We start from the raw sequence: 21,674 nt of genomic DNA, 5'->3' as shown, positions 1-21,674 counted from the left end.
GCTTCTTCCTGCTCTCTTGGTTTGGCTGCTGCAAAGTGACAGAAAAGCCTGGGAGCTGCAAAAACAACCATTTCTGGGTGTGTTAACCATGGAGCGGCTTGTTCCCTCACTGGCCCATACACTGGTTCCTGCGTACTGCTGGTTTAGGTGGAGTGATGAAACTCAGTTGCCCGTGGGGACCCACTAGCAGTGGTAACCCTGGAGAAGTTGCTGTGTAGTCCCATGCAAAGGCCTGGCCCAGAGCATCCAGGGGTGCAGCCCTGTGCTGCAGCACCACCTTTAATACTGAACACAAGCATGACAACACACCGTTGGTGAGCAGCTACATTTGGAGGCTGGGTATGGGACCTGTGGCCTTGCCCAAGGGTGAGCACTTTCCATTCCCACTGGGTTTCTTCTGGCCAGGAGCTGAGGCAGGTCCCCCTGTGGCACAAGACAGCCGGCTCCTCGCTGTCGAGAGGCTCAGCGCCTCTGCAGAGTGCTGCCTGCGAGCAGCTGCTCGGTGACGCACGAGGCACTTGGAGCAAGCACCTGCGGGGTCAGGCGCCACAGCCCACCCGTTGCAGCGCTCCACGCAGGGCCGGCGCCTGTGCTCCCCGTGGGGGCTGGTAAGGCAGGACTGCGTCCTGCTCCCGTGGGAAGCTGTCTTGCGTCCGTCGTGCAGCTCACCCCACCATACAGGCAACTTGGTTATGTCTCCTGAGTCCGCAGCCTGTGGGGAAACAAAGCCAGCGCTATGGCAGGTGCCGTTTCCATGGGTGCTGCCGCAGCCTGCCAGCTGGCATCACCCGTCTCTGCTCCAAGCAGTCAGAGTCCCATTTGCAGCAAAGCTTTGGGGCTAGTTCCTCAGCTCGGCATCTCTTGGAGTGGCCAGGCCCGTGTGGTGGCCACTCAGCGTTGTCTGACAGCCCAGCACAACTCGGATGCTGCCACCCACTCTCCTTGCCAACTACAAATCCACCACCCCACCCCACCCCCCGCCAGCAGCATGGCTCCTTGGGTGACAGTGCGCACCCTGTTCCAGCCAAAATGTGTGCACTCATGTTACCGGGAGTGTTGTTCAGGGGCATCAGTAAATCTCAAACCTATGCCAGTGCTCCAGGCCTCCTCTGAAGTCTTGGTTTTGTCCTTGCTGCTGGTGTTCTCTGGCCAGCAGGACACTGCAGTGATGGGTTGGCAGCCAGCACCCACCATGCCTCCCCTCTCTGCTAGGGCAGCCCTGGGCCAGGCCAAAGAAAAGACAGGATCTCCCTCCTGGGAGAGGGGTGAAATGTAGCTGAAGCTGGGCTCCCATGTTGGCTTTGAGGTTAGTCACGCTCTGAGCAGGGGGTGCCTGGGGGAGCCAACGGCCCTCCCACCTCGTGGCACCCATTGGCGGAACTGGGTGCTGGCTAGGATCAGAAAGGTCTTGCCGGAGGCAGCACCACGTACCTGCTTCATCTCTCCTCCTGCACTGCTGTCCCTCATCAGGGCCGTGTAGAGAGCTGGTTGCCTCTGTGGTCTAGGCGATCCTGGCCTCACCTGGATGGGGCCAGTAAAGAGGGGCTTGACCCACTCGAAGCCCCACTGAGTGGCTGGGCCTCATGCTGGTAACAGCGCTGTTCTGGCCTGGAACCCAACTGTGGCGCCACTGCCTGCTCTGTGCTGGGCTCCTGCCGCAGGTATCCCCATGCTCCATTGACACAGGGGTGCCAGAACCCAAGCTGGAGCCAGGGATGCTGCCCCGAGCTACAGCCACAGGTGCTAGCGGATGGTGGGAGAGGAGCTGGATCCTTCTGGCAGTCTGGGGAGATCATGGCCAATGCAGGGAAGTCTCTAATTGCATCCCCAGCGGGAATCTCCCAGAGGGGCCCTGGGTAGGATGGCTTGGGCTCCTGGCCCTGATCTGCCCAGGTATCTCCCAGGCCCTCTGCGCTGCTCACCAAGACGCTCTCCCGGCTCGGCTGGTCCCAGGAGATGGAGTATTGCTGACGCAGGGCGTTCCTCTCTCTCCTTGTCTGCAACTGCTTCTTTTTCCTTTGTTTAAGCTGGTCCAGGCAGCAAAGTGACACCTGAGTATGTCTCTGCTGGGAGTCCCCATCCCTGCGAAGCCTTGTGTCTCCCCAAAGCTTCATGGGGCAGCTCTATTTACTGGCCTCCCCCATGCCACTCCCATCCTGAAAGCAGCTCGCAACAAGGCAGCCTCCTCCGCGCTGCCTTGGCTGAGCCTCACTAGGCCCAGAGGGCACGGATGCCCCCAGGCTCCGCACACCATGGCCCCCAGGCCCAGGCGCTTGGTGGTGAGGTCTCAGCTGCCCACGGGCTTGTGCTGAAGACACTCACCTGCTCTGCCGGGCTGAGGAGGTGAGCAGGAGGACTGTCAGACTCGGAGCTGTTGGAGCCACTGGTGCTGTGCGAGGGAGAGAAACTGCCTGCAGCTCCTGCAGCTGGATGGGTCTCTAGCTAAGCCCTTGCCCTACTTCCCCTGTGAATTTCTGTGATTTTGAGATGCCCTTTACCAAGTGATGCTGGGGAAGACATGAGCTGGCGGCAAGACAAGTGGACTTGGGCAATGGGGCATGTCTGCATGCTGGGGTTTTCCAAGTCTCAGCCACGCCAAGCCACAGCCACTCTGATCCAGGGCTGGAGTGATCCTGCTTCAAGGGGACCCTGGACTGGAGAGCCCCACCAGTCCCATCCTGCCAGTGTTGCTGGGAGATCTGGGGGTGTCACAGAGTTGTATGCCTGGTGACAGCAGAGGGATTTACCTGGATTCGAGGTCTGAGAGGGAGATACCACTCCAGCTACCACCAGAGCCTGGCTTACATCCAAGCTTTTGATGAAGTTGCTGCTGCAGCAGCACATCCAGCTCCAACAGGCACTGCTGGACCTGCAGGCAGTAGTGAGGGTCACTGGTGCTGCCAGCTCCTGTGACTTGGGCACAGCCAGACTATGGCTGCAGAGGTGACGAGGAATGCCACCGGGCACTGTGGCCAAGTGCGGAGCTGCAAATAGTACCTTTACAGCACTGAGTTCGTGCCTCTACCAGGAGCCAACCCAGGTACCTGGGCTGCCCTCGCCTGTCCCTCAGCATGGACCCACCTTGGAAAGATCAGGGCTGCAGAAGTCCAGTAGCGTGTAGCAGATGTGGTAGCCCAGTGATTTGAGGTCCTCCACACTGAAGTGTGAGTGCCTCTCACCTGAAAGGGAAAGATGGGAGCAAAGCAAGCCATGGCTTCATGATCCAAGCCCCAATCACCTTGTGCTGGGTCCTGCCTTCCCCGCCAGCCCGGGGGGGCCATGCACTGTCTGTCTCCCCATGCCAGACTGTCCCAGCCAGCCACCGCTCTGCATCCCAAAGATCATCTCACCATGGCCCCTAGTGGTCACCTTCTTTCCCACCCCAGGGGCCTCGGGGCCCAAATCCCATCCCCAAGCATGATGCCACTGTGCCCAGCACCCAGCTCCTCTTTGGCTGCGCCTCAAGATGTGTGGCTCTCTCCGTGGTGTTCTGGCAGCCCCTGGCACCCACAGCACTCCCGGGCCCTCAGTACAGTCTCTCACCCAGCGTGGAGCCGCCAAAGGCTGCCTCCATAGTGTAGCTGTTGGAGATGCCCATCCGCCACATGACGATCCTCCCGGTTCCCTCTTTGCTCTTTTGCACCTTAAACTTACAGCTGCGGAAGGAAAACTGGGGCCAGCCCCACAGTCAGCATGGCAGAACAAAGGGTGAGGGGGACATATCCTTCTCCCAAGCCCTAAGGGGACAACCTCATGCCTCCGCCTGTGGGGCGAGGCAGTTTCTCCATCGTGACTCTCCCTGTGTTGGGAAGCATAACATGGTGGCCATGATCTGGTGCCCATGTTGCCATCCATCATCACAATGAAACTCATCAAGGAAACCACTTCCCAGGACCACCAGGTGTGGGTCCTGTCTGACCAGGAGCAGAGGATGGCTTCCCCAAGGGATGTGCCCAAGCAGGCAGCCTCAGACAGCCAAAGGGAGCAGGATGGAAGAGGTGGCACTACATCTCCTGGTGCAGAGGAGAGATGTCCTCAGGGGCACCCACCTTGTCAGGGGCATTTTTGCTCAGGGGCACCCACCTTGTCAGGGGCATTTTTGCTCAGCATCAGTGGGAAGACACGTTCATGTAGCCGTGGCGCAGCACCAGCCTCGCTGCCGCTACAACCATACATGAAGACGTTGTTCTTGCGGCTGTGCCCATGGAAATCGCAGTACAGCAGGATCTCACGCTCTGCCAGGACCCTGTGCACAAGCAGTCCGGCACATGGGTACAAGTGCTTGGAGCTGCCCTTGCAGCCTGTTGGCACCATGGGTGCCAGCTTCCCTGGCCACAGGCCAGAGCGTGAAGTGGAGGACATTGCTGGAAACACATGACCAAACAGCAGCCCCATTCTGCATCCCACCAGGCAACCTCCCAGCGGCTGCCCTGTGCCCCAGCCTCACCTCTCCACCATGGCTCGCGTGTGCCAGACACAGGGGAAAGAGTCCTTGAGCACCGTCCTGTAGGCCCTGTTGAGGTCCTTGCCTGCCAGGGAGCAGCGGGAATTGCCCACGACCACGCCATCAGGGTTCAGCATGGGCACAACCTTGAAGATGAAGAGCTGGCGGAGGAGCTGAGCATCGGGGGCATCACTCAAGATGAAGTCGAGGAAGCCTCTCATCACCCAAGAGCCACCACTCTCACCGGGGTGCACGCGGGCGCTCAGCACCACTGTCTTCTTGACCGCAGCGCCCGTGGGGCTGCTGATGGTGAGCAAGTAGACGGTGTTGCCAGCCAGGCTGTGGCACAACACTCGCACCTTGCAGTACTGTGAGCGGACAGGGTCACCCACCACCGCCTGCAGGTAACGCTGCAGGTCCGAGTAGGTGTAAGGGTAGGAATGGGCAAAGTAGCAGGTATCGCCATCATGGGGGAAACGCACAGTCCAGGTGAGGCAGTAGGCAGCCTGGCCCTCTCCAGAGGCACCCCGGTAGTAGCGGATGTCATCCCCAGCTCTGCGCCAGCCAATGCCACAGCCCTGGGCATCCCGCTGCGAGTAGAATAGTGGCTTCATGCCTGCACTGTAGAGGCTCTTGGGCTTCGCCAGGTTGGCGATGGTGAAACGGTAGACAGGGTCTTTCCTGGTGTTTTGCACGCGGAAGTAAAACCATTGAGTGTGCTTGCTGGTGTACAGGTCTGGCCGCAGAGTTAGCACGTACTCATAAGGGCCCCTACAATGCAGCAACAGGGACACTCTGGCTCCCCCTCCCCACTGCACCCAGCTCCTGCTCCAGCAGCACCTTCCCCCAGCATCGCCTTGCTCACAGACTCAGTGCAGGAGCTTTGGCACTGCTTTCCTCCCCAGCTTCCCCAGCCCTCAAGGCTCCCAGAAGCCTCCCCTCTGGCTCGAGGCTGACCCAAACCTCGTGTGCTAGCTCCCATAAGCAAACTGCGACACAAGCAGCGGGGGCAGCTCCTCCTCACTGCAGCTATGGGACGGTGCCATCTGCCTTTGGTTGCTACCTTGCACAGATCCCCCCCCCCCCCCCGCCATCCTTGCACCCTTACACCTTGATGGCCTTCTGGAGGTTGCCACTCTCAAACCGTGATTCAAAAAGGAGGGTGGTGTCACAGGGACCTGCCAGGGTGGCCGCTGGTGAGGAGAGGGGGCCCTGAGCCCCCCCAACTCGAGCACGGGTGAAGCAGGAGCCTCCAATCACTGTGGGAGGAAAAGATGGACTCAGCATGGCAGTGCCCCTGGAATCGGTGCTGGAGGCTTTCAGGAGATGAACTGGGTGCCTGTGGGTGCTTCTTCTCCCTGCCAGGCCCCAGGCTAGCCCAGGCCACGACAGAGCCACGGAACAGGCTGGCCCCACTACCTGGGCTGACATGGTAGACAACGGTACCGCACTCCTCACTGCCAGCTGGGGCCTGCTCGCACCCTGTGGGCTGGTAGAACGGCTCCGGCTGAGGGGGAATCCACTCTGAAAGGGGACAGGAGACAAGGACAAAGGCCAGGGCCCTTTGGCACGAAGGGCTCTGACAAAGAAGAAGGGTCCGGGGGCCGCCCCCAGCAACATGGCTCCAGCTATGGCAGGGATGGCGACAGGACCTGAGAGCCTCCTCACCAATGTGCTCAATCTCCTCCTTGATGACTTCGCACTCCACAGGCCAGCGGGGAGCAGGGAGGGGGCCTCGCGCCGACGGCAGGGCGAAAAGAGCCCGTGGCTCGCGCAGCAGCAGGGAACTGCGGCCTGGAGGCTGCCCCAAGACAAGCTGCTTGCTCTTGCAGAGGGCCAGCTCCAACATCTGAAGGGCTGCAAGAGGACCAGAAGCTGTTTGGGGGGGGCCTGCAGGATACCCCGTGCTACCAGCCCCACAGTCCAACTAAGGCAACCCAAGGCAGGAGGGGCTGGTACTGCAGCCCCCAAGGGGAGCAGGCAATGGGAAGGCTCTGGGGTCCACAGTTCAGAGCAATCCTCACACCAAGGGAGATCACCTTTCCCCCTCTAGATCCGCTGCCCCTCACCTGGAAGGGGCAGCAGCAGCAGGGACCTCCCCAGGCCCTGTCATGCTCAGGCATCGCGCAGAGAGGAACACCAGCCCCTCCGTGGGGCTTCACTCACATGTTGGCTCCTTCCCCAGGCCCTGCGGAGAGCTGCCGGCTGTCTTGGCACTGCCCAGGCTGGGTGCCTCAGCAGGCTGGCACTGGGAGGACCCCTGCCCATGCTCCTGGGAGGATGCAGGGCTCTTCTGCTGGCCTGTCTTCTGGCCTTGGGGAGAACATTGCTGCCACTAGGGTGCCAAAACAAAGGGCCTGGGGATTGCTGTGGGGTGGGATAGGACCAGGCTATCCAGCCTCATGGGGACAATGGGGAGAGAGACAGCCCTGGTGCAGGGACTGGTGCTGCGAGCACGATGTCCCTCACGTGGGACCCAGCATACCCACCAGTCACGGCCCACCAAGCTCACAGCTCACCTTGGAAGTAGCCATAGTAGCTCAGGTGTCTGTGCATGAAGCTGTCATAGGGCTCAGGGATGGCCTGGGCAAGGCAACACCAGTCAGGTATCATTCCCAGTCTCCCTTTCCCAGCTGGAGATGGGAGCAAGCCCTGATTCCACCCCCCTCCTCAACCAAACCACCCCCACCCTGGGCTGGTCCAAGCCAGCCTCCCTCCCCCCAACCCCCTGACCTGGGCAGTGGGGCGCTCGCAGGGCTGCATGGCTGCTTAAGGCCAGGCCTCATCCCTCTCCCTAATGGTGCCAGAGCAAGGACGCGGTCACTTAGCAACCAGCAGAGCAAGGGCAGCAGGAAGTTGGAGCAGGATGGGATGGGGCGGTCCTAGAGCTGAGCTGGGCAAGGGTCCAGAAAGCTTTGTTTATCCCTTCAATCAAGACAGCATGTCCCAAACTGCTACAATTTATTGGACAACAGTCAAGTCTAAACTGTACATCTGTAAAAAATAGTGCCGCGCGCCTCATGTGCTTGAAGTGGTTTTCCTCCGCTTCAGCCGCGCTCGCCAGTCTTCTGGCAGTGCCTCGAAGTTGGCGTTCCTCTCTGCCATACCACTGTGGGGACAAATGGGGGTTAGAGCCCAGGAGATGCAAGGAGACATTTGCTACTGCCTGCCACCCAGCCTCCTTCATCTCCCCCATGCCTGGACACCCAAGCACCCACTCCTCCCTCTGTCCTGGGAGCAAGGAAATGGCCCTGCCCAGGAGAAGCCCATCAAGGAGTTTCTCCCTCAAAGCAGCCTTGCGGCAGGTGGGTAACCGTTGAAGGACTAGTTCTTCTTCAGGAACATGACTCTACTGGTATGTGTTTATCTGGGTCTTTGTATGACATCCTGCTCCATGGAAGCCATGATCTCACATGTTCCCTGGGGCCTGAGGGATGAAGATCACCAGGAGCCAGTGCCCTAAGGCACCACAGCAGGGGAACCTGCCCAGTCCCTTGCGGAATGCAGGCTCCTCAGGGAAGAGGGGAGTTCCTGCCAAGGCGCCTCAGCCATTTCCAGCTGGGGCAGGCAGCACCACCACTGAAGCTAGGCAGCACTAGAGCAGCAGCAAGAAGGGCTGCTGGCTCCCAGACAGTCTCCGGAGCCTGCATGTACCTCAGCAGCTGCTGCTGCTTCCATTCCTCAATACGCCTCTGTGCGGTTGTCTCCCGGTCCTCCTCGCTGGAGCTGGAGTTCTCTTCCTCATCCAGCTCTCGCTGGATGCTCTGCCACTTCTTCACCAGAGACGGCATCTTCGTTTTACCCTTCTTGCCCTGTGCCAGGAATTCCATAGGCCACAGTCAGAGCAGGCGAAAGAGGAGAGGAATCTTGCAGATTCTAGAGGGTGCTGAGCTATAGTTACTCCCAGCAGAAGGGCAGCCTTGCACACTGGCAAGGGAACACCACAGCTATCCCACGATATCCCTTCCTTCTGCTGCCACAGCTGCCAGGGAACAAGCTGCTGCTTTAAGGCAGAGCTACAGATCACACAAGCAACCCAGCAGTTTTGGCTGCAGCCAGGGAACACAGGAGCCGCTTCAATCCGGCTCACTCAGTCCTGGAGCCTTTCTGCTGTCCCATGGCACTGAGGCATGCGGGCCAGCCCAAGGCAGCGGAGGCTCCGCAGAGCTCTTGGAGTCCCATCAGTGAAAGCCATCCCAGGGAGGCTACTCAAAGCAAGGCCCTGGAGGCAGGGACAGGACCCTGATGTCCTGGTTTCCAGCCCTGGAACAGCAGTGGCCCACGCACCCCTGCCTGCCCTCCCGGCCAGGCACCAGAGCACAGTCCTACCTTGTCCTTCCTCCCTTTCCTTGGTTTCTCCGGTGGCAGAGCCTTGGGGGCAGGAGGAGGAGGTGGCTGCGGAGGAGGTGGGGGAGGCAGCTGCTCTGTGGTGCTGGCAATAGGCAGGGCTCCTCGTGCAGGGGCTGGCTGCATGGTGGCAGCAGTAAGCCCAACGGGCATGGCACACTCCGAATAGCTCATGACAGAAGGTGCAGCGGGTGCTGTCACTCCCAAGTAGGCAGACTGTAGACCCAGTCCTGCAGGCTGAGGGCCTGCATGCCCTGGAGCAATGCGGAGGTTGGTGCGGCTTTGGATCTCGCCTTGCAGGCGCTGCCGTGGCCGCAGGGAGCCAAGGGGCACAGCTGAAGGCTGATACTTGCTGGCAGCCATGAGGGGCTGGCTGTAGATGACAGGGCAGCTGCCAATGGTGGCTGTTCGTTGCATCAACCCCGGGCTCATCTCCACAGCTTTCCTCTTCTGAGACTTGGTAGAGAGCAGAGAGGCAGGGCTAGTTTCAATAGCACCCTGGAAGGGAGAGAATCAAGGATGAGAGCTGGGTCAACAGGCCCCAAGGCTTGGTCAAATCAAAACAGCAGCGGTGCCCAGACAGGCCTTCTGAGCTGGGGGCTTTGCTGCTCTGCTACCCTACCAGCGCCATCCTGTTCTCTACGTTGCCTTTGCGGCCCCTTCTCCCTGGGCTCACACTCTCCTCCTATCTCCCTAGTCCCAGTACTTTGTGGGTCACACACTCTGATCAGGGGCACATGCCATGTGGGGTTAGGAAAGGAGCCCAGTCACAGCAGGGCCAGTCAGATACAGAGCTGTGCTCCTGGTCATGGAGAGACACCGGCCAAGCCTAGCTTGTTCTAGCCCCAGTTGCCAGAACTGCTGCTCACCTGGCCACTGCTGACAGCTGGGCGGAGAAGAGGCTTCAGGGGAGCATCTTCTTCCGTTCCCGGGGCGGGTGGCTCCTCACCCCCCTCATCTTCCATCTCCACTTCCTGGATCTCTCCATCTTCTCCAGGAGGCGGTGGTGGTGGTGGCGGCGGCGGTGGGGGCGAATCTGGTGGAGGCGGAGGCGGCGGAGGCATTTCCAAAGGCAAAGGAGGTTGGAGTACCGGGACAGAGGACTGAAGCAGAGTCCAAAATGGAGTGAGCGGCATGAGAGACGTAGCAGGAACTTGGCCTGAGAAGGATTCTTTACAAAGGGAGCCTGAAGAATACATATTGACACAGGCTTGAAAACCCACGCTACTGACCGCGCTGCCCACCGCTCCCCAGTCACCTCTGCTGCCTTCACTCGAGGCAGCTCCCCAGCACAGGTACTTACTGCCTCCCTTCCAGAGCCCTGCCTGGGAACTGGGTTGCAAAGATCAGGCCACAGGCTCTTAGACCTCAATTTGAGGAGCTGCTACATCCCACCTTCACGAGCACTACTAGAATCCCAGGCAACTAAAACGATTCAGGACACTTCAGCCACTGGAGTAGCATTTGTCCCAGCTTCTGTAAAGCTACTGCTAGATGCCTGGGTAAGAGAGTCGAGGAGCACTGTGGACTGCTCTAAGCACCACTGTGCTCAAGGGGGCCAATGAAGTGCCACAGCAACCTGGCTGCGTGTCTGCGGGGAACACAGCACAGAAAGGGACCTGCTTCTGGGCCAGGACGCTCAAACCACAGCAGCAATCTGCTAACCACTTTTGCTCCCACCCTTCGTAGCCCCCCACTGTGCTGTACCTGCGGAGTGCTCGGATGAGTCCCCGGTGTGCTCTCCTTTCTCTTTTGGAGGTGGTTTAGGAGGACCGTCGGCTTTTCTGTCAGTGGTCTGCTGTCCTTCCTCTTCGTCCTCCCCGTCGGGGAACTCCCACTGCGACTCTCCTGAGTGCTCGTTAACATAGAAATAGCGTCTATGCTCCCTAAATCACAAGAAAGAAACCGAGGCTTTACATTCTCTCCCCCTTAAATGACACGTTAAGGCAGGCCTGCCTGCGACAGCAATGTGCTCTCACAGGGAAGACCCTCTGCAGCAGGGCTGCCATTCACAAACGCAACAAACAACTTTGAGGACAGAGGCAGGAGAGGCCCGAGCCGATTCGCTCAAAGCTATTTGCATTGCTGGCTCTGTGAATATAGCCCTGAGCCCTCCGCTCCAAGAGAGGAGGGCTGAGAAAGCAGGTCAATGTGCAGCAGAGCGAGGTCTCGCTAGCATTGGGACTTTCAGCCACTGCCCTGGCTTAAAGTCACCCTCCAGAACAGGTATTGGGGAACAGCCCAGTTTAGAGAAGTGGCTGCCCCCCTACCCCGTGGTGCGTGGAGGTCGCATTTATGATACTCTTGGTGTCAAACATACAGTGAATGCTAGAAAGAGGGAGCGGATCTGGGAGCTGAAAAACAAAAGAGCAAACATTTCAAATAAGGAAAAATTAATCGAGAAAGCCAAATAGAAAAAGAAATGTTTGGGTCTGACCTGCTGGCAGGAGAGAGAAATCTTGTTCTTCATTCCGTCGATGAGTTGAAGTTTGTCCTTTGTCAGTGCTGTTGGTCAGAAGAGGTGATCCAGAGGTCCTGCAAAGTTCACAGAGCTCTCGCATGCGCGACCCCCCAGGCCCGCCCTCCACAGCGCTTTACACTCGCGAGAGTGAAAACCAGCTCTGTCCAATCAGTGAATCAGATCCGTCTCAAAACACTGAGCAATCACTTTGGATTCTCCAATTTGGTGGCTGGCCCAAACTCTGTAAGTGCTGGAAGTTTCTCTGCCTGCCCAGCACTGCTAACAGAAGCTGCTCTCAGTCTCCAAGAGGGATGGCACCACGTCGTCAGGTGTTGATGTTCACAAATCACGTCTGAGATGTCAAAGATGAAAGGTGAGAAAGGTAGGAGAGCGCGTACCTGTCCCAGTGGCAGGACCAGCCTTTAGGGGTGGCGTTTATTTCGTATTGTTTTAGCTGTTCGGCTGCGTCTTGAAGTTTGCGTTTGAGGTAGTTTCCATTGAGAGCACCTTCTCGCCAGTCAGCAATGCGGGTCTAGAGGGCAAGAAGTAGGGGAAGCCATTGAGACAGAGCGCCAAAGGCTTTCAGGACAGGACTTGTGGTCAAGGATGGCCCTTATAGCACAGGACCAAGGGGGCCAGAAGGAAGATACTGCTTCCAGCAAATCATGGTCTCCCCACCACAGGGTAGGGGCCTTGCAGGAGGCATGCACATGGCACTCTACTGCCTGAAGTTACAAGGTTCATGCAGCACCAGCCCCCACTGCTTGGTGCTTGAGTGGTGGAAAGTGTTTTGATCCCCTTCAAAACAAAAAGGCCTCGTTACCTCTGTCTGCAACAGCAGCATGTGGAAGTTGGAGACAGATTGTCTGTTGATGCCAAGAAACTCCAATTTACTAGTCAGAGTATTTGCCAGTTCTCCAATTTGAAACTGCCAAGGAGAAAAGGAAGAGTAAAGAGCTGTTCTCGGATAGCATACAAGGCTGCTGTACCCACTGCAGCCCTGTGGCTCAAGGTCACCTCAGGCAAATGGGAGTTAGGACTGCCTACAGCCCTTCAGCCTGCGCAGGCAGGAGGAAAGAGGAGCAGGAAGAATAATCTTGAACTTCTACTTTCCCAGTTACCCCCTCCTATAAGCCCCACAGCCTCCTGCACCCTCAGGGATGGGGTCTGTGCAGGGTGGCAGGACACAAGACCTTCTCTGACTCCACTAGTTGGAGATACCTGCAAAAATGCCAGCAAATCCCATTCCTTTGCACCCAACCTTTCCTCACTTCCAGCTACAGCTCCCACAGCTTCTTGGCAGTTACCACTTCAAATCAGCCAAAGGAGACTACAGAGTCAGTCCATTTCAGCACCCCAACCACAAAGTCATAGCACAGCAATCACAGGGGCAGAAAACATTGAACAACACTTTAACCATCTCCCAAAGGAAATGGGCCAGCCTGTACTTTCAGGCTTCTTAAAAATCATCACTTTCCAACACAACTAGCTGGAAAGTGCACAAGAAAAGCAACAACTTTGGATTTACTCTCAAGTAAAGGACAGTATCTATTTTAAGATTCAGACTGGAATATAGTGATTATGGTTACTCAAATCCAGCATCCATGTAGGAGTGAAAAATCCAAGTTACACTATGACATGACTGATTGAGGGAAATTGCATAAAAGCAAATACAAGCCACAAAACAATTAAAAGTAGAAACAGAGAGATGCCCACAAGTGGGAAAAAATAAAAGATTCCTTTAAGGAAGGCTCTGAAAATTTTTTCCTTCTTTCTTCAAAAGAGACTCCGGAAGGCCTCAAAAGCCAGCAGTGTAGCATCCATCTCCAGAGACAGGGATGGGCAAGATAGACTAGCAGTGCTAGAGAAGCCCAAGGCAGCCAAATGAGTTCTCTGCATCAACACTGACACAAGTAAGCTAGGAAAGATCCTGCATCAGTGGGTTATTTCACAGCAGAGGTGCCGGAGAATCTCCTACAAAAAAATGAACTGGCAGAAGAGATATTAGCCCAAACCAACACAGCAAATATAAATTACCAGGCAGATGGACATTCATCCAATAGCTCTAATGGCATCTTGCATGTGTTACAGTATACAGTCCATCATATAGAGGACCTTTAGTATTAGAGGATTTCAAAGGCTTTCAGAAGAATCTGGGACACAGCAAGCCAGCGAGCACGATTCTTGCAGCTGGCATTCTTTAATTGAAAAATGGGACAGACTTGTGTATATAATACACTTGGAGAGGCTTGTAGGTTACATGCAGGGAAATCATGTCTCAGAACTCCTATGTTACTTTTTTTTTTTTTTTAAAGGAGACAGAGCCTGACTCTATGATGAGGAAAGCAGAAAAGACACTTCACACTCAAAAAAAATGATTAAATGATGGGAAATGAAGGTAGGACTAATAGTCTTCACAGTGAAAGACACTTCCCCTGGGTCCCTGGGTTTCTCCTGAGCTATCTATTCTCCATATATAAAGCATCTGGCAAAGGGAGGCAACAACATTTACTAATGAAGTAAAATTACTCAAAGGCAAATTCAATGCTGCAGAAGATGTCATGGTACTGAATGACTGCAAAATAAAGTACAGGCTGATAGGGACAGATGGAAAGATTTCCGCTTGCACCCCGCATAACTATGCACACACAGCAGCAAGTTCTGAGTGAACTATACGGCTCTAGGAGGGACTCTGGGTATCATTCAGCTGCCATCAAAAAAGCAAACCAGGCCTTCGAAGACAGCAGAAGAAAAAACATCAAAACAGCGCTGCAAAAATCCTTACAGCATTCACAACTTGCATCCAACAGCCAATTTCTGGCCACTCTTGCCTCAAAAAGAAGTGATGCCAAGATACAGGAAAAATGACAAAGATCAACAGCCTCCAGACAGAGAGGCTACAGATTCGGATTCTTCAGTCTGGAAACAGGATGACTAAATGGCACCTGAGAAAGGACTGTAATATCATTAATAGTAGGAAGAAAGTCAAAACAAAAGCATTTGCTCTCTGTCTCATAAGATGACCTAGGGGTCATTCTTTGCCCAGTTCTCCTCCCCTCCACCCCACTCCCTTCAAGCCTTTGCTGCTGGCTTCTGCTGCAGACAGGACACTGGGCTAAAGAGATCCTGGCCAGCCATTCCTTCATAGGGAAAAGCCAACACTAAGGGAACTGGCCAGACAAGCTGTTCTTGCAGTAAAGCTCAGAGATCCAGGGCTGCCCCCACCATCCCTTTCAGCACAGACTACAATGCTGTTCTGCCAGTGGTGTGGAAGGCAGGCAAAGTTAGCCCTGCACAGGCTGGGTTAAAACCCACAGCTTAAATATCAACGGCTCAAGTGTCCAGCTAGCTTGTGTACTCTGCGCAGAGCTGGCCAAGGCAGTGAGAACACCCCTCAGCACTGACTGCAGCATGGCAACTACCATGGAGGCTGGGGAAAGACCAGGAGCTGTGGTGAAAGCACACTGCTCGCAGCTTCAGGGAGCAACTGAGCTCCCAGCCATTCTCTTATGCACACTGGAACAACTCTCACCAGCACACACCTCTGCATCTCCATACCTTTAAGTCCTGCTCTTCCTCTTCTATTTTTGGTGCCCCTTGGACTTTTGCTTTCTCCTGGGGCTCCTCAGGCTCTGCCTCTTTTTCTGAATTCTCATCAGCTGCTTCTGTGCTTGCTGCTGCAGGAGAAGAAACAACTAGTGAGCCCTTTTCCCACCACCACCACGGCACTGTCCTCTCTCTCATACACAGTGGGCCCAAGACATCCATGCTAGGGAATTTCCTTCCTACAGGAGCTGATGACAAAAGGCTGAGTTTAAAAGGAGAAAGGGTCACACACACACGTACTGCAGATGATTGGGTTCCTCCCAGAAGGACATTACAAAAAATGGTGAATTACAGATATTACAAAACAAGGACAGGAAAGAGGAACAGGAGTATGGAAGTTAAAAGCAGCAGACCGAGAGCAAACTGCCAGGCAGGCAATCATTGAACTCCTGCAGTTTAACATTTTTCCAGGAAAAGAGATTAAAGTATATATACATATATAAGTTGAGATAATTAGCTCAGAAGATTGAAGAGATAAGAGAGCTCCCAAAAGATGTTCAGATATTAAGGTCTTCTTTTGAGTCATATCATGGGTTAGCAGCAGCTAATTACCTTTCCAAGTGACAAAGTCCTAGGAGGAAGTGGGAAGTTTTGTTAGGGACGCCTACCAAAAACTTTGTTGGAGGGGGAAGAGAAGAAGAGCGGAAAAAAACAAAATAACCCCCAAAACACCCCATGCCCCACATTTCAAGTATGTCTTAGGTTTCAAGAGCACAACAATTCTCTCAGTTACCACGGAACACTAGGGTACACCCCCAAATTTAAACATGTTATTTTAAAATAACAGCTTTTTTCCCCAGGTGTCAATAAATGAGAAAACAGCATTATTGTTTAAGAGTTGGCTCCAGACACACACTGCTTGCAAGCTGCTGACAAGCTTGCAAGGTACAAGACATCAGAAAAGCTTCCAGTAAACTCTTAACTTAGAAAAGCCGCCCTGAACAAACAACTTTGCCATGCAGTTCCACTCACACTTCTGCCTGAAGTATACTTACACAAGAGCCATGCTCTCACAGCACCCCCTGCCTAGGACCGGCACCATCTCCCATTTCAGCAGGATACAGATTGGTATGAGCATAGGGCACTTTTGTATCGTATTTTCTCTGGGAAAAGCAGATATCTCATTCAGTAAGTTTTCTTTGCTATGAGGCAGGCAGCTGGCCTGCATCCCTAGGCCAAGGAGGGAATGGCACATTTAGGAGAAACAGGGCTGCCAGGCACACGTTGACTCCTTGGACGCAATGGAGCGCAGCACTCTGGCTGGCATGTTTGGGGACAGCAACTCTGGAGCGGCTGGGCTTGCATACTTAGGGGTGGACTGCCCTAGCACAGAGCTACTCTGTCCAGCCATAACCACCACTAACTGGGGACAGCTGGAGGATTGGTAAAAACAACATCCATAACATTCAATGAAGCATGAACAGCATTCAAGTGTATTGTCAACAATCACACTACTTCCCAAGACAGTAGATTTATGTGATGCTAGGCAACATCTGCCAAACTGCTGTTAAAATCCATTTGATCATGCTTTCTAAAATAAAGTGGCTGTATTTCTCACACCAGTACAGAAGGCCAGAGAGCTAATGGACACATGAGCAAACTCCATAGGCATAAGTAATAGTGCACGTGCTGCCATTAGGGGTGCTGCTGCTCAATGAAGTGTTAAATCAGCCAGTGCATCTGAGGTAAGAACAATCCTTTTACAAATCAGATCTTTCCCACAGTACAGTCCTGTCTAATACTTTTTATTCACTAACATGAGAATAGGTGGACTGGCTCTCAAGTAACAGATCAGCAGTCCAAAATTTGGAGGCTGTTACCAGGCAACTTAGTGAGAAACAGACTTCAAAAGAGGAAGGTAACAGTTCTTGACATATCATGGTCAGGCTTTATAACTTCAGGAGGAAAGTGCAAGGCAATGGGGCATGAAGCAGCCGTTATCACACTTCTGCATTCCTTTTTCTGATATTGTTGAATATGTGCACTCTCCTAATTTTACTTAATCACTGGATAAAGGAAAGAATGTGGAAGAGCATCATCTTATCCCCAGCACCATCCTGAGCCTGCCAGATGTTACTGTACACTTGCATACTCTGCTGCAACAGCAGTGGAAATCACACCTGCAGGCCTGGCTCTGCTCTACACAGATACCTCATCTACCATATCCTGATTTCTATACACACAGAGTGAGACTTCGTATCTCCCACGTGAGCTGCTTCTTTGGCCAATAGTGGGTAAAAGATACTCTGGTGGGAGAGGGCTGCAGACTTTCAGATTGCCAGCTTCTCCCTCCAAGGGGAGCTGTTCAAATTACCTGCTTCACCAGCTTCTGGGCTGTCTCGGCCCGTTTTGCTGGAGCCTCGACTAGTAGACTCTGGGCTGGCAGCTCCAACAAACAGTTTCCATTTCCCTCGCTTGGAGGCCAGTCTGCGAGTTGCATCCTGTGAGGCTGACTGGCTCCCATCGGAAAGCGGGCTGGAGCCCGAAACACTGCCATCTCCCTCTTCCAAGGCACGCAGTTCTGCCTGTGAAGGGACAAGACGGTGAATGGCGCTACAGGGACCTGACCAAAACTAGGACAGCAGCCATGGTGACTTACAAGAAGTAGAGAAGATATACGAAATAACAGACACGAATAGCTGCTGTAATCAGAACACTGTGGTAATAACAGCGAAGAGAAAGCAGGAGTTCACTAATGGCTCCTCTATTGCCAGCAGCATCCATGCGAGGCAGTGGCTGATCAGCTTCCAGCTCCATTAGGAGCCCATGCCAGCAGAGGACTTGTATAGGAATTGCAGTTTCTCTCTCAAAGGAGCCATACAAGAATTGCAAACATTTTCCTTGTATTATTTCTAACAAGACACACCCTTCCCTCAGCTTCCCTAAAAGCCACTCGCTAACACTATTCATTCACTGCAGCCATGGCCTTATTTCTGTGAAAAAAGTCTCCCCATTACCTTCTTTCTCTCTAGCACCATCTCCAGCTCAAGGGTGTCTTGCTCCTCCTCTTCCTCACCACTCTCCCCTGACTGCACCACACTACACAGATCCTCTTGCAGTGTGTCTTCCAGAGGATGCCTGCAAGGCTCCGACTCTTTGGGGGCAGCCACTACTTCTGCTTTTGCTTCCTCTTCTGGAGGTGGCTCAACTTCCTCTTTGCAGATCACCTTTCTTCTCCAACGTTCCTCTTCCTCCTTCACCACATCAGGCAGGAGAGGTGCCAGGAGGGATGCAGCCACCCCCTTCTTCTCCTCCTCACTATTGGAGAGGGCTTGCACGCCTTCATTCACTTCCTGAAGGATGTGCACAGGAATAAAGCATTGCACGGGCTGACAGTAGCAGCAGCACTGCTCCCCCACCAGCCAACCCCAAAGCAAGATCTTCCCCAAGCAGCAAAGGAGATCCCCAACCCACAGAGGAAGAAGCCTGAGCAGGCCCACACCCTCAGGGCACCCGGGGCCCCTCTCCAGCATGCAAATGCTTTTACTGGAGCAGCCTGACCCACCCACAACTGAGGAAACCAAAAAGGGCATGTGTACAGGCATTAAGGCAACAAGTACTTGGTGCTTGGATTGTTTGACTGACCTTCTTCACCTCTCGCTTGGCAAGGCTGGCCCCACGGCTCACACTGCCTGTAGCAACCCCTTTTTCCTGGGGGTACAGGTCTGTAGTCACTACAAAACTCCCATTCGCACCTGCCGCTGTGCTGCTGAGGAAGAGGAGAGAGAGTGAAGGGCTGGCACAGGGGTAAGTCCCTTTTACACCCCCTTGCTGCTGATGGGCCAAGTGCTGCAGGCCTGGGTGATTCTTACCTGTGCTGGTAGTGCTGCAGACCCTGAACCTGTGTTGCGAGATACTGTGGCAGTTCCCAGGTCACCTCGTTACTCTGAGTGTTCCAGTAATAGTAACAGCCAGTGTTCTCGTCCCACACTTCCTGCCAGTCACCCATCTCTACACCCACTGGTGAGGAAACAAAGAATGGCTGTCAGCCACTGGACACACAGAGGAGGCATCTTGGTGCCAGCCAGCTCTGACATCAGTTCCCCAGGCAGTTGTCACTCCGTGCCCTTCCTTGCCGTAAGTCACTTGTCACCTGCCCTCACTTCCCTTTAGCAAACAGGAACCCCTGGCATTTGCTGGTCACCCAGAATGTCACCCTTGGAAACCACAGCAAAACACCCTCCCTAGAATCACATCACTAGAGGTGTCTGTAGACAAATAAGGAAGGGGAGAGCAGTCCCCCAGGATGGGCGCAGCAGAGGACACCCACAGCCCTGGCACTGAGGACCCAGAGACATGCTCACCTCCTGCCAGCGAGCACTGCGTGTCATACTGCCACTCTGAGGCCTGAGCGGAGCCTGTGCCGTTGGCAGTGGCTGAGGAGTGACCTGACCCAGACTCCTTGGGCTCGGGGCGTGGAGGTGTGGGAGGTGGAGCGGAGGCTGCAGCCGTGGACTCAGCAGGCTGTGAAGGAGCTGTGATGGCATCAATCTCCTTTAAAAACATGAACATCACAAGATGAATTGAAATCCCAGAGGAGAAAGTGGGCTGTCTGGGTAATGGGACAACCAAAGTGCCTACAAACGGGCAAAGGACCACATCTAGGACCATGAAACTAACCTTTTTATCTACAACCCCCTTCTTTCCCCTGTGATGCGGTTTCTTCGCATGGAGAAAACTCCCCTCTGCCCTGTCTCCCCACTGCCCTCAGCACTCCCCAGAGCCACAAACAAGCTTCACTAACCGCCAGAAAGTTTGCCAGCGTGCTGTCAATGTCTGTTGAATTATTTCCATTTGCATCTGTGGAATGTGTCGACTTCTCAGGAGTTTCACCCTCTTCATCATCGCTGTCTGCATACGCACCAAGCAAACACAAGCCTCCTGGCAGGGAGAAGAGAAGAGCAATAGGCTGTGACAGAAATATATTGTGAAAAGGAAAATCAAAACAGTTCAGCATCTGGGTATCTTGGTTTTCAGAGTGAGGTAAGAAACCTGTACGGGTCAAACTACAAAAAGCTCACAGGGAGTAAGCAAGCGATGACATATTTAAAATAAATAAATAAGAGCTCTATATACACATTCATGCATCTGCTCAACACACACTGCCTCCAAGCCATTAATTGTGAGCTCCCCTGGATGTACACTGAGATCAGGGCCCATCCTGCTGCAGAACAGAAATGGATCCAACCAGCCGCTTGGCTGGATTCTCTCTCCCTGTTAATCCTGCGAAGCATACAAGGAGAGAGCCAACCCCTTCATGACATGAGGAGGAGCGAACTGCGCAGCTAGAGCAGCACGTCACCATCACGGAGCGGAGCCAGGCTGCGCAGGGCCCAGTGCGGTTGGGAGGCGGTGCAGGCACATCCTTCCTGCTACACACATCCAGCCAGAGCCGCCCCAGAACCACCCCCCACCCCGTCCCTCTTCCGCTCAGGGCTGGCAGCCCTAACCTTCTTAGGGCGAAACAGGCAGCCCTGAGACAAAAATGCAGCAGAGAAAAACACCTCCCACCCCTCTTAAAAACAGTTGCAGGGCCATTTGCCCCACCACTAAATCACTGGGGTGGGAGAACATCCTCCTCCTTCACTCTAAAGACCACTGGCGTGGGGGGAGGCATCCAGCACTCCCATCCACCACATGGAGCAGAAAAAAAAAAAAAAAACCACTCAACATCTCCTGAAGGTTGGGAGGAGGGAAACTATCCTCCCTCCTCCGTTAAAAAAAAAAAAAAAAAAAAAAAGTAAGAGGGGAAAAAAATCACTTCCTCCCCCACTCAAAAACAAAACACTAACAGAGTAGAACCAATACCTCCCTCCAAAATAATAATAAAAAAATACTGGTGTGGGGAGATGATGTCCACCTCCTCTCAACACAGCACTTTAGAGGACAGTCACAACTCCCCCTCCAAAGTAGGGGATGACTTAAGCCACGCAATCTCTCCACTCCCCCAAAACACACTGCAAGAGTGGCAAATGCATTCCTCCCTCTCCCTAAAATCCCGTGAAGAGCAGAAATCGCATGCTCCTCCTCCCTAAAAACCACACTTAAACGGGGCAATCGCACCTCTCGGGGGGCGGGGGCACTTATGGGGGAGCAATCGTCCCCATGCAGGAAGTAGGGGAGAAAATGTCCTCACTCCCCTCCAACATGGAGGAGGGTGGAATCTCCCGCCCCCCAAAATCTTAAGAAATACATTAAAGGAAGAAGAAACACTCCCCCTCAACCCCCCCCCCAAGCCGTTACGGCGGCAAACTCCTCCCCCCCCCATCCACGGAGATCCCCCTTCCCAAGGGGGGAACGGAGGGCCACTCCCGCCCGCCTCACGGCCGTACCTGTGGGCTTGACAGCGGCGGGGCCGGCGGGCGGCGGGTTGGGAGCACTGCGGGGGGGCTCCGCCACCACCTCGGGCTCGTCTGTGGTAAGAGAGGGCGACTGTTAAACGGGCGGCGCCGCCAGGCCTCGCCCGCGGGGTCCCCCCGCCCCAGGCCCCGCAGGCCTTACCCGCCACCGCGGGGCTACTACGTGGCCGCGGCGCCGCCGCCAGGCCCTGGCGCCACTAGGCCGCGCCCCGCCAACAAAGCGCTCCCTCCCCCTCCGCTTCCCCGTGGCGCGGCCCGCCGCGGCCGTACCCGGCTCAGAGCCCGATTCGGCCCCCTCAGCCGGCGGCGTCGCCGCCGCCTCGTCACGGCCGCCGGGGCGCGGGCCCGGCGGCGACAGCTGCAGGATAGGCCGGCGGCCCGGCGCGGCGCGAGACTTCTTCCCCATGGCGGCGGCGGCGGCAGCGGGTGCGGCGCGCGGCGGCGGCGGGTCTGCGCC

At 55.0% G+C, this 21,674-nt stretch overlaps 2 protein-coding genes across 7 annotated transcripts; both read right to left on the bottom strand.

The window, feature by feature from the left end:
• Nucleotides 1-245: 245 nt before the first annotated feature.
• AGBL2 (AGBL carboxypeptidase 2) lies at nucleotides 246-7,003 on the bottom strand. The gene is made up of 13 exons (XM_062576425.1): nucleotides 6,611-7,003; nucleotides 6,113-6,301; nucleotides 5,864-5,968; nucleotides 5,553-5,703; nucleotides 4,448-5,215; nucleotides 4,084-4,246; nucleotides 3,544-3,670; nucleotides 3,082-3,179; nucleotides 2,748-2,869; nucleotides 2,323-2,389; nucleotides 1,923-2,027; nucleotides 1,432-1,521; nucleotides 246-712 (listed from the first exon to the last, which is right to left on the bottom strand). Exons 2-13 carry the CDS (start codon nucleotides 6,291-6,293, stop codon nucleotides 323-325), a joined length of 2,367 nt encoding a protein of 788 aa, XP_062432409.1. The 5' UTR covers nucleotides 6,294-6,301; nucleotides 6,611-7,003; the 3' UTR covers nucleotides 246-322.
• Nucleotides 7,004-7,388: 385 nt separating this feature from the next.
• Nucleotides 7,389-21,638, bottom strand: FNBP4 (formin binding protein 4). Of its 6 annotated transcripts, none has more exons than XM_062576410.1 (17): nucleotides 21,488-21,638; nucleotides 21,191-21,271; nucleotides 19,603-19,739; nucleotides 19,163-19,352; nucleotides 18,671-18,818; nucleotides 18,444-18,567; nucleotides 17,816-18,151; nucleotides 17,173-17,383; nucleotides 14,811-14,929; nucleotides 12,076-12,180; nucleotides 11,651-11,784; nucleotides 11,229-11,326; nucleotides 10,499-10,677; nucleotides 9,661-9,894; nucleotides 8,774-9,289; nucleotides 8,099-8,256; nucleotides 7,389-7,553 (listed from the first exon to the last, which is right to left on the bottom strand). In XM_062576410.1, exons 1-17 carry the CDS (start codon nucleotides 21,621-21,623, stop codon nucleotides 7,463-7,465), a joined length of 2,997 nt encoding a protein of 998 aa, XP_062432394.1. In that variant the 5' UTR covers nucleotides 21,624-21,638; the 3' UTR covers nucleotides 7,389-7,462. The 6 variants fall into 6 exon arrangements, with proteins under 6 accessions (XP_062432394.1, XP_062432396.1, XP_062432395.1 ...); XM_062576412.1 differs by having other exon boundaries at nucleotides 14,811-14,926; XM_062576411.1 differs by having other exon boundaries at nucleotides 18,444-18,564.
• Nucleotides 21,639-21,674: the final 36 nt, after the last annotated feature.

This window comes from Rhea pennata, chromosome 5 (genome assembly GCF_028389875.1).
Source record: "Rhea pennata isolate bPtePen1 chromosome 5, bPtePen1.pri, whole genome shotgun sequence".
Taxonomy (NCBI): domain Eukaryota; kingdom Metazoa; phylum Chordata; class Aves; order Rheiformes; family Rheidae; genus Rhea; species Rhea pennata.
Note: the sequence above shows the minus strand (reverse complement) of the source record. Positions and strands in the feature narration are given on the sequence as shown.